Here is a 12,500-nt window from a genome sequence, read left to right as displayed (position 1 = left end):
CCGGATCATCTGTCAATTAATGCATGACTACTCCACTCTAAACGTGTGTGTGTGTGTGTGTAAGGAGTGCATATTCACCAGTATCATGTGTCTGGTAGAGATGTCCATTTTGGTGTGTGTGTGTGTGTGTGTAGTAGGAGTGTATATTCACCAGTATTAGGTGCCCAGTGAAGATGTCCATTTTGGATTGTGTGTGCCAGAGGTCTAGATTCACCAGTATCATGTGTCCAGTGGCGATGTCCATTTTAGATTCTGTGTGTGCGTGTGTGTCTCGGAGGTGTTTATTCACCAGTATCATGTGTCTAGTGGCGATGTCCATTTATGATTCTGTGTGTGTGTGTGTGTGTGTGTGTGTGTGTGTGTGTGTGTGTGTGTGTTTGTGTGAGGTGTTTATTCACCAGTATCATGTGTCTAGTGGCGATGTCCATTTATGATTCTGTGTGTGTGTGTGTGTGTGTGTGTGTGAGGTGTTTATTCACCAGTATCATGTGTCTAGTGGCGATGTCCATTTATGATTCTGTGTGTGTGTGTGTGTGTGTGTGTGTGTGTCTCGGAGGTGTTTATTCACTAGTATCATGTGTCTAGTGGCGATGTCCATTTATGATTCTGTGTGTGTGTGTGTGTGTGTGTGTGTGTGTGTGTGTGTGTGTTTGTGTGAGGTGTTTATTCACCAGTATCATGTGTCTAGTGGCGATGTCCATTTATGATTCTGTGTGTGTGTGTGTGTGTGTGTGTGTGTGTGTGTGTGTGTGTGTCGGAGGTGTTTATTCACCAGTATCATGTGTCCAGTGGAGATGTCCATGTTGGACTGGGCGGGCTCCTCGCTCCAGGACGAGGTGCTGCTGCGGGCTGAGGGGCTGGGCATGGGCCCATCGCTGAACTGCGACGACACGCTGTTGATGCGCGAGGTGTGTGCCGTGTGCGCCAGGGGCTCCGGCCGCTCCCCCCTCTCGGCTCGCTCCGACGTCTGCAACGCCATGCGCTGGCGACACAGGTCCTGCCCAGGGAGGAGGAGGAGGAGGAATGATGAAGATTAGTCACTTGAACAACATGGTCATTCAACCCACGTTAACTCTATGGCAGATCGCACTATCAATCATGTCTACAAATTGCTTTTGAAATCAGGCCTAAACATTACCACAAATATGTTCTTTCATTAATAATAATGAATTTGGATGTATGTGTGTAATGTCTGGGTATTGATGAAGATCTGCCAGAACATTACTAATCAGATGCATGCCTGATTGCACAGCAATATTTAATCAAAACAGCCCTGAGGACGAAGATTATATGCATACATATGGCTAATGCACACAATAAATCATCCTTACTGTAACGTGCCATTCCAAATTAGAATAGATATTGCTGTTTGCCAAACCACAGAAGACAGTTTTAGCCATTTGTAATTTAGGACTGTATTGATCAGCAGCACTGCAGAATGCTTAGTGCACCACCCAAGCAGGCAGATGGGTAACAGGAGATCTATGGGCAGTTTCATAATGTTATTCCAGTACTAATCTTCGTCCATCGACTTTAAGTCACCTCAAATGTAAAAGAACAAAACAAGCCATGTCCGATCCAGCCACAGCGGCTCCTAAGGTGCAGGCTGCAGTCATGGAAGAGTTAGCCAGCCATCGTTTTCTAAAGATCTGCTCCGAACCAAAACGAGGGCTTCTCAAGGACTACGGCGGCAAATTAGGACAAGAGGAGACATGGGCTTGCAAGGGCTGAGAAGCTGCCTTACCATGAAATCCCTGACAGCCTTTCAAAGCCTCTAGCCTGCAGGCCGGCGCAGTGAAGTCGGCTCCACCTCTGACAGGTGTGGAGTATGGAGCCGCAACTAATGGCAGAGAAGCCAGGAGTTGCACTACAGAGAGAAACATGGAGTCCATCGGACTCATTACTGTTGAAGACAGTCCATCTTTACAGCCTGCTCAGAGTGGCGACTAAACTGCAACACAGCCCTGCTACTGATGGTTATCAAAAGGCTGAGCGAAAAAAACTAATATAACAAAATCAAATATTCTTCAGAAGCCTATGATTTGATGAAGAACAGAGGTGTGGGTTGATTCCTGATGCTAGGGTATCAACTTTTTATTAGATGAAGATGTGACTCCCTTTGAATCAGATTTTGTGAAACATCACCACAGTGGAATTGCTGTGGAATAGCAGACACTCCTTTCCTTCTCCCCAGTGTTATGTGGATCTCTGAGTGTGTTCAAACACGGGAGGGGGGGCAGCAGTGGAGCCATGATGGCCAGCATCACCGAGGCCGATGGGCTGCGGTTGCCACGGTAATGGCGACCAGCCAAGGGGCTCCGAGCGTTCGGTGATAGACTCCGGTGGGCCGAGCCACACGGCACCGAACGGCACACTCATTCCGAACTCGCAGCTGGAACAATCACTGCACACGTCCATCAGCCACCGCAGGGGATGCAGGAAGTGGAGCCCCTGAGGCGGGAGTCACGGGGCCATAAGCAATGCCCCCCCCCCCTCCCCCCCACACACACACACAACGACTGACAGGAAGACAGAGACCACTGCTGGCCTGTGGGCAATTACAGATGAAACATTGCTCTCCAAAGGCCACTGCAGGTCTTTTAAGGGTTTAGGAGAGGGGCAAAAAATGGATTTGAGAAATCGTGATTAACTGAGGGGGTTGCGGTAAGCGAATGGGTAAAATTTTGGAATAAATAGTTTGAGAGCATAATTCAGATCCTCTAGGACATTGGCCACCGCAGCGCAACGTCACCCCTCAGTCGTTTCGTTTCGTGATGTGCACATATTTAAAGCTATATGCTGAAACCTTGTTTTACTCTTCCCCACGCCGAGAGTTTACTGATTAGGTTAAAGGCATAAAAAACGATTCTTTTAAATTTCAGTGCAAATTCTTGCATAAGGAGATGCACTTACGTTGCAACAGCATAAGACATAGTTATTGTCATTTAGAGGTATAAATTAAGAAATGAAAAAGAGAACTTAACTAAATGTATTCAAAATTGTTGAATGATCCATCAAATACCTTTGTTTCTCTCATATTTATGTTCTCGTAGTTATACATTGATTATATGCAGCAAATCCCTACTGCCTCGGAACATATTTATACAGTACATATAAACAAATATACTTGTCTGAGATGAAAAATGAGGCATATTTGGGTATATTCTGTAAATATATGAATATAGATTTCAGGCTAAAACAAAAGAGCAATATAGCTAGCCAGCTGAAGGAACAGTACTCAACTCAGCTGTAACACAGAACGCTAGTATGTTCATTGTGTGTGAAAAAATGTCCTTTGCACAGAAATGTTTTACCCTTCAGCAAATTCATCATGTTTTAATTTTGAATTAAAAAATACATCCATCATTAAAGACGTGGAAATGGGCCAAGCAGACAAAGCTGAGGACCATATTAGCCCTGCTAATGTCTGTGTCCTTATAAAAAAAAAAAACATTTGCTGGGTGTGAAAAGAGCTCTGGCTCTGCCTCCGTCTTCCCAACAATGAAGATTACCTTACCCTAAATTACTTGATTCTACTCCCAGCATGCTTCACTGCGCCATTACAGATTCTGAGCCGAGGCTCTGTCTACCCAGCCAGTTATTTTCTTCAAATTGAGAGTTTAAAAAAAAAAAAAAAAACAGGGACCAAAAGACAGAGAGAAAAGAGGGAGAGCGCAAACGACACAGAAAGATGGAGAAAGAGAGAGAGACGGAGAGAGAGAGAGAGACGGAGAGAGCAAACGAGAGAAAGAGAGACAGAGAGACCGAGAGAGACAGAGAGAGAGAGAGGGAGACAGAGAAAAATAGAGGCAGCTCTCATTGTTTGAAGACAGCGATCATATCTTTGAAACCCCCTTGATAGTGTCTACTTTATCGGAGCTGAAGATTTGGCCATTATATTGGAGGGTGTGGAGTGGGGGGGTCAGTGCGAGCGAAGGAGTGGATGGGGAGGGGGGGGGGGGTATCAGTGCGGGTGAAGGCTTGTTTGATGCGGCCTGACGTAGAGGATGATTTCCATACGCGATTAAGAGACCGGATCCAGGAGAAAAGGGTTCCACGCTCTCCGCTCGCCAAATCTGCGGCTCCGAGATCACTCTGATCAAGCTCCTCTGATTTAGACGAGGAGAAAGGAGGAGCAACTGAGAGACAAGCACGTGTCAGGAGAGCATGTTTAAATGTCTGCCAAACGCCTGGGTTTCATGTGAAGAACAAACACTCTTAATATTGCATCACATAGTTGCTTGGATTTTTTTTATATATATAATATGTATAAATAAAAAAAAAACATAGAACACTCACATTAAAATTATTTGGATATGAGACTTAGTCACATATTCAGTAGCATAGATTGTATTTTACATCGAAAAAGAACATGCAAAAATACACACACAAACACACACACAGTCAGTAACAGACATTCAACCACACACGGTCAGATAAATATCTCCCCATAACATAGCCTTGCTGTGACTTGCTTCCTCTACTCATATCAGTTTTAAAAAGCAATAAGGCACTCTTGTAGTACAACCCCTGTCCAGAAGGAAATGTACTGCAGCAGTAAAATAAAAGCAATAAAATCATTTTAAAGAGAGGAGAGAACCATAGGGCTGACAGGTGGGGGTCAGAATGGCGTGGGGGAGGGCCGGGGGTGGGAGAGTTAGTGTGACTGCGCTCCCCCGCCCCCCCCCCCCCCCCCCCCCATGCTTACCCGCCACAGCCCTCCTGCAAGCCAGAGGCACCAGGAGGGGGAGGAGAGGGAGGTGAGGCAGCCCAGGCAGAGAGTGCCGAGTGTGGGCAAGCTCTCCTGGCTTACTCCCCTCACATTAATATTCGCCTGCTAATGGGGAGGATGACAGCTCACTGTGCAGGTTGGGCAGCCATGTTTATACACACAACAGCAAGCTCACACAAACACACACACACACACACACACACTGTATCACACTCCCAGCCTTTCCCATTTCCCCCCCCTGGTGTCTTTGGTCATCTGTTCTGAATGCAGGAAGGCAAAAACGGCAGCTAATTGCATGTAGCCATGTAGAGCCTCCTGGCTTCCCGCTGCCTGCACAGACACAGCAGCTTGGGGGAAATCCCAGGCAACCACAGGGACGCGGCGAACCACTGTGCGCTTTCGGCTCGGTACCATTTTCACAGACACGGCTTCCTGCAGCTGCCTGTCTCCCCTGACGGTTGCTAATGCCAAAAGTTGCCGAAGACCAAGCTCTAAAATCCCATCCTTGTGTCTTTAAAAATAAATCGATGGCCTATAATTACAAACCGGAAATGAACAGACAATGTAGCCACCCACCACCGTCATGGGTGACATGCACACAGAGACATGCCTCAGTCATATCAATACAACCTTGAGTCTTTTCTTTCGTGTGCAATAATCGTGCCGATATTCATGGGCAGGGCCGCTCTGCAGCCGGAGACGTGATTAAATATTGAAAATGGGAAAGTGACGTGCGGATTTGCACCCCTGCCCTCCGCTCATATTGAGCACAGCTGAGCCCAACAAAATAAAATCAATACGGCTCAGCCACCACCCCAGTGTAGAAGCAGCAGCACAGAAGAAAAAGGTCAGACAACAAACTCATTTCCTTGCTAAAAAGGCCCTCCTTTCAGCTGGCGTTCATATTAAACACTGCTGGCACACAAGGACATCTGGCCCCATCCCTCCGTCCAAGGGAACAATGAGGTGCGGAGGACGTGAGTGGCCGTCAGTGCTCGGCTCGCCAAAGCCTTGAGAGGATGCGGGATTGACGTAAAAATGCATTTAATTGGCCCGGAGTTGTGTAACCGCATACAGGTGATGACTACGTGATTTGAGGTTCACCTTGAGTGCAGCCACCATAGCGTATAGCTTCGTTTTTAAATAAGACTTAAAAAAAACAACCCCCCCACCCTGTTTTCTTCCCCGTGCAGGACTTAATATATCAACAAAAAAACGCAGAAATACGTCAAGCTCGAACAACCACAGGATATCCTGATCCACACGAGCGTGCAACTTTGGCCAGTGGAAGATTTTGTGAGTCTGTGACGTGATTGGTGAAGGGAGAGTGGCAGCTCTTACCTGATAGGCTGCCGTGGCATCGGCGCTGGTGTCAGTCCCCAGGCTGGCGAGCTTCTCCTTTAGCTTGAGGTGGGAGTGGTGGCGCAGACAGTACAACGCCCCCGACACTCCCAGCACCATGACGATAAAAACCATGGAGACCACCGTCAAAACCAGGAAGTTGCTGGACTCCACATGGCTGTGTTTGACGATGGGGATCTGGTTCAGTTTGCTCCTCTAAAAGAAGAAGAGAGAGAACATGGAGTCTACATTTAAAACAGTGACTCACTAGCCAAAACTAATTATCTTGACAGAAACCATATCTTCATGACAACAAATGCAAATGTGGACAGATAATGCATTATTGCGACTTATCACATTTTATGTGGCAATATCTCCTCAGGAGTATCAGTGCATCTTTTAAGGCCTGGGGAAGTAATCAAAAGTGTATATTGGTATGAATACACTTTACATTGTTAATCTGGGATTTCTGCCTGGAAATTACACCCAATTTCATTCACTTCAAGCACCTGCCTTGCCACCATTTCCCAGAGAATTGTTCAAAAGCAACTGCAATTGAAACGAGCCACAGCCTCTGGTCTCCTGCTAGAGAGTGGGGCCAAGTGACTAAGTACGTAGGTAAGAAAGAAAAACAAATCTTTTCAGGGGTTCAAAACAAAGATGCAATTTAACTGAATTTCTCCCATGACAATGACCCTCAAGGCCAGAAAACCCTTATCTCTTACCAGCGGAGCTGGTAGCCCAGAGGCAGCCAAGTCATCTTGTTCTCATGCTAAATTTATGTGGGTGTACTCAACCTAGCCAGGTTCCACTTTCCTGTTCCTGCTGTCCAGTAGAGTGCAGACATACACACACACACACACACACACACACACACACACACACACACACACACAAACATGCACTCACACAGCGTGGCTGAGCCTGTGAAGTTGAGGCTCGTTCTTGTCTTGGCAGGTTTAAGCATGCCACCATTGGGCAATTAGGGTCGGTCTTCACTGTAAAAGCTTGTAGCTAATTAGCCTCCTAGCCCTGGGTTTGGGCAGGACTCCATCCCTGGCTCGGACCTCTCAGTTTATAGTGAGGGGGTGAAGGAGGTGGGTGAAGGAGGGGGCCACGGGTAGTGGTAAGGGGGGGGGGGGGTGTTTGGTGCATTGAAGGGTGTGTATAGACAGGGAGGGGTGGGTGGTTTGGTTGATGGGGAGGGGGGCTCTCTGAAGGACCCAGCCCAGAAACATCCCACAGAAGTGGGGTTGTCAGGCTTGTTAACCCCCCGGGAGGTGGGGTGACAGCCAGGGCTAAGCTGGAGGAGAATTGGAGAGGCATTGTTTCCAAACGCCTGTGAGGCTGAATAGCCAGGGCCCTCGGAGTGTGGGTCAGACCTGAAGGCTTTTTTTTTCTGCTTTTATTCCACACTATTAAAACTCCCTGAAAGAACGGAGGGGGGGGGCTCTATGGGCTCAGCAAGGGACCCGGCTATACATCTAACTGCAGTGGGAGCTCCACTTCAGCAAAGGAAGAAGAAGAAGAAAAAAAAATTTGGGGGGAAAAATGCAGGAGAACAGGAATGCATAATGCAGAGGGCATCAAATAGTCATCAAAGCTGTTGAGGCTCAAGGACAACCATCAAGCATTGTGGAAAAAAGAAGGGCTGACTCCTTCTCTTAGCGTTAGATAACCTTCCCTTCTTAACTTTCAATTAGCATTTTTCCCCTCCACTTGGCAAATTATGAGGGAATACTGTATGTATTATGTCTTATATATGATAAACCTGAATACATAATTCCTGATGGTTTTCATGATATTATTAAGTGTTAGCACACAAAACTCCTTGCAATGAGCTTTCTCAATCAAAAATTAAGGAAATTATGTTTCAATTCTACCAACTTTCAATGTTATTTTCTTTACATTTTCTGAGGATCAGCCTGTATTTGCTGCTGCTGATCGCTCCCCTTTCATATATATATTTTTCTCTCTCATAGAAAAAAATAAATATATCTTTCATACGGCTTGCTTAATTGTATTTCGGGTTTCCATGGAGTAAGGCCCTTTTTCTCTCTTTGGCATTTCTGTGCTTTTGTGTGGCAGGAACGTTTTTTTTTTTTTTTTTTTTGTGCACATCAAACGTAGAGAGAAGCAGAGGGAGCAGACTGGAGGATGTCCTCAGTGTGGCTATAGGCTTAGGGATAACCTCCCCCTCCCTCCCTCCCTCCCTCCCTCCTTCCCTCCACAAGCTTAGTGCTCTCAATCGAATTACATGAAAAGATCTCCGACATGAAAAGATGGCCATGAAAAGAAAATTGTGCTGGGCTAAATAATGTCCACAATTAATTATGACTAAATAGAATAAATGCATTGGGCTTGTTAATAAGGTTTGGGGCGAAAGACACAGCCACAGAGAAAAGAATTCAAGGGAATGAGTGAGAAAAAAAATTAAATAATAAAATACAAAAAAAAAGAAAGAAAGGAAAACCATCAAACAGTTTATGTGAACATGGCAATCCATACAATCCACACATCCTTGTAAAACACGAATGCACAGTAAAAAAGAGCGTAGATGAGAATATGTTCAAATGCATCAAGGCAAGAGGAGTCCAGTGCTTACTGAGGTCAGTGAATGTCCATGTAAATGATGGCCTGCTATTAAACTCCACTAACCACATTATTGGCCGGCAAAGTAACGAGGAAAGGAAATAGGAGCGAGCGTGGTTTAAAAATGGAGGCAAAACCGTAAAAGAGAACACGCAGGACAGTACTGCCTCTCCAGGAAATAACGGATTTCACATGGACATGCCAAACTACACTGTGCTTTATAATTTAATAACCTCGGTTGGGTTAGGAGGGAAATATGGGACAAGGTGTGAGCTTGTTTATCAGTCTATTAAAATGCAATAACAAATTCTAACATTTCAGGCCAAATGATTTATTGGGAGATTACTATTGATGGCACAGTTAGTTTAATTTAGCCTAATGAAGGCATGGGTAATTTACAAAGCAACAAATTATTTATTTGAAACTCTCTGCACAGCTGGACAATGGTCCTGTCTTTTCGGGAGTGTCTGCTTATATGTCCTTTTGTGGGAAACTGTTGATCTGTATGGAAGTGGATCATTTATAAACTCTGCACCCACATGACAATATGTGTCAAATTTTCAAATTTCTCAGGAGGAGAAGGAAAAAACCTCACAGCCAATAAGCATTTTCTGCTGGAAATGTGTGTGTGTGTGTGTGTGTGTGTGTGTGAGAAAGAGAGAGTGACTGAGAGAGAGAGAAAGTGAGACAGAGAGAGAGAGAGAGTCTGCATTATGCCAGGAAGGAGTTTTTTGTTCATCTGTCGGGAATGAAATTGGACTTGCAAATTTTCCAATTCACGCGAGCAAACGTAGCCAGAGACAGGCAGCTTGAATGCACGCCTCATATTAAATGCTTCAAGGCACTGTCTCAGATTAACCTACAAATAGCAAAATGAAAAAGCCCAAATAAAAATATTGCTGCAAAGATGCAGGCAAACTAAAATATTTCTCAAATTAAAGCATATGGTTTGACCAACTGGCTAATGGCGTATTCTTATATAATGTAGAGTGTAAAATACAGGTGCTGATTTCAAATATATATATTGGTATTTTAGCCATACAAAATATATAAAGCAATATTAACTGAAGACTTTAAACAGCAATAGAAATAACATAAAAGTAGTTTTAAATAAAACTAGCTCTCCTCTAGCTGTAGTTAATACAGGTTAAGCATTGTACTGCTTTGACAGCATAAAGATATAGTGAGACAGGTCTGATGTCTGTATACATTTAAGGACACTTTCTTGTTCTTTAAAAAAAATACATATTTGACCACAAACACACAAATGGACTTATCCAATGTCTGTATTTTCTTAGAAGTTGAGAGCATGGAATACTGCATGCACAGACAATACACGTTTTTTTTAAAATCCAGCAAGAGCTAATTTCTTTAAAGCAGCTGGCTGGTTCTAGTTGATCACTTCACTTGAACTAAGGTCAGGACTCCTTAATACTGGGCATTGTCTCTTACAAGCAATGTGCTGAGAGGTATGGATGAGGAGAAGTTTTTACCCCTGTTCCCTCTTTCCCTCTCTCTCCCTCTTTCTCTCCTTCTCCCTCTCCCTATTTTCCTTCCCCCTGTGAAAGGGAACGAGGGATTAGGAATCTAGCAGGGGACAAAGGGCAGATGGATTTCGGAGGCTCTGGCTTATTCAAATGACGGAGGAAAGGTCAGGCTGAGAGGGCGAGAGAGGAGAGAGGGAGAGCGACGGTCGCCCTTTCGCTCTCTCCACACACAATGATCACTGTCCAAAGCCCTGAGCATCACAATGCTGTCCACGGACGGCCCACACCCACTCCATTCAAACTCATCCAGAGAAAAAAAATCTTAAGTAAATAAATAACCATATGAAAACACACCTCACATAACCATACACTTATGCCTTTACTCGCATAATTTGCAATTTCCATTTTACATTATAAAGATAATCCACATGGTCACTAAGACACTCTTCAATTGTGTTGTCTGTATATGCCCTGTGATTCAAACATGGTTGATAGTTTTGGACTTGGCATGACTGGATCTCACATAAATCATAGTTGTAAAACCATTAGGCTGAGGTAATGAATGAATTTTGCTTTGCAATCATCTATTTTAGCTGTCAAATTTCTTTTAAAATTAGAATGACAAAACAGACACTACAAACAAGAACAATTGATGTTTTTATGGGTTTTCTTTTTTACAATTGAATGTTGCCTTGATCATAATTCTTTTTCACGGTATTACGGATTGTACTGACTTAAAATTATTTGTAGATTGAACTGTATTTTACATGTTGCATGTAAATTATGGTGTCAAGATACTTTTCCGAGTATGACTGGGTGGAAATAAATTCTGACAACCTGCTTTGCCATGATCTTAAAATTACTTGAGGTAAACTGTAACTGCAACCGCCAAACACTTTCTAAATTCACTTCACAAAATAATAATTAGCCTTCCTTTTGGTATAAGCGACGTAAATACATAGAAGTTTACAAATTCAATCGTACACTGTTTGGATTAGAATATCAATAAATGACCGATCCCATAACATAACCATATAAAACGAGACGCATAAACATATTTGAGCGTCTTTCAAATTGTGCCTGTTATAGACTTGTTTAGTAACATTTCTGAGTTTTGGTTTGAACCCGTCCACAAATATGAGGTTTTTATTAACTATCTCTAGTAGTAACCTAGCTGATCCATGGCAGCCTACAAGGTAAACTAACGGCAATCGATCGGGAAACTTGTATTATCCTGAGGACAGACCGGCGCATCAGTCCTCTGGATCGCGTGAAGCAGGTGCAACGGGCTTTTGAGTCGCAATATGACGTAAAACACGAGGCATAAAGTTGATCGAATTGTCTTTAACCATTAACGCCCAAAGATGTTAATGTACGATTGGTATATGGTAGATATCGCGCATTTGTTAAGAACACTAAATGTTCGCCCACATCCATCAGTAGCCTATAGGTAAGACTGCTGCGGTTTAAGTACAATGCGTAATAGTGCCGCACCGTAGTAACATAGTAGGCTACGTGATCTGTATGCTGTAAACAGGAAATATGTATGTATGAATTTCGTATCCATACACGTTATACAGACGCTTATTTGAAACCAAATGCATTCACGTATGCACATTCACCTCAAAATGCATTGAAATACCTGCTCCGAAAAACGCTCCCCATGGGGAGGTCCACTATTACATATTTGAATGATGCTCGCTTGAGTTTTGCTGCACCACAAATCGCATTTTAAAAACCGTAAAACACACAGATATTCACCTGTTCTCATTGAGTGTCTACAAATATATGTACAAAAAAGTGCATATAGGGATAGTTACCTAAATCCATTATGAGGAACCAAAATGCGGAGATCGTCGTGGAGATAGTAGATTCCTATTCCAGAGCCGCACGTTTGGCTACTGTAACCACCCGGTAGCAGCAGTGCACCCGACAGTGCCTCGGTTTGAGGACTACAGCCTCCTTTCGGTCCCGCTGCTTAAAAGTTAACAACCTCCCATTCGCCTCCCACGTAAGGAAAGACCGCAGTTGCCTTGCCATACTTTCGCAGTCGAGGGAAAACGGCAAATGAGAACGAGGGAGAGAGTCTGAGCGCTAAAGGTAATAAAGAAAGCGGAGAGAGAGAGAAAAAAAAAAAACCGAATGGAATGCCCGCCAGATTTTCCAAGCCTTGTAAGAAGCTGCAGTAGGCTGCCGAGTCCTTTGAGCGTTCATGTGCCAATGAATGAAAAGACAGAGAGCTGTGTGGTTTTTTTTTTAAGCACAAAGTAGCGGACCAGAGCCCCTCTTTATATTCAGGCGCGCTAGAGTCCCTGTCTTCAGCACATGTCACATCCACTGGTTGCTAT

At 44.1% G+C, this 12,500-nt stretch overlaps 1 protein-coding gene across 1 annotated transcript in view; it reads right to left on the bottom strand.

The window, feature by feature from the left end:
* ptprn2 (protein tyrosine phosphatase receptor type N2) overlaps window positions 1-12,500 on the bottom strand; it is a gene marked incomplete at its 5' end in the record, with an annotated part of 175,919 nt that overhangs the window by 28,534 nt on the left and 134,885 nt on the right. The window contains 2 exons of the mRNA XM_080855134.1: window positions 773-997; window positions 6,074-6,289. Coding sequence (XP_080711260.1) covers window positions 773-997; window positions 6,074-6,289 — 441 coding nt within the window. The remainder of the gene's footprint in view (window positions 1-772; window positions 998-6,073; window positions 6,290-12,500) is intronic.

This window comes from Sprattus sprattus (assembly GCF_963457725.1).
Source record: "Sprattus sprattus genome assembly, chromosome: 17".
Classification (NCBI taxonomy): domain Eukaryota; kingdom Metazoa; phylum Chordata; class Actinopteri; order Clupeiformes; family Clupeidae; genus Sprattus; species Sprattus sprattus.
The sequence above is the reverse complement of the archived record's forward strand: the minus strand, read 5'-3'. Positions and strand labels throughout refer to the sequence as shown.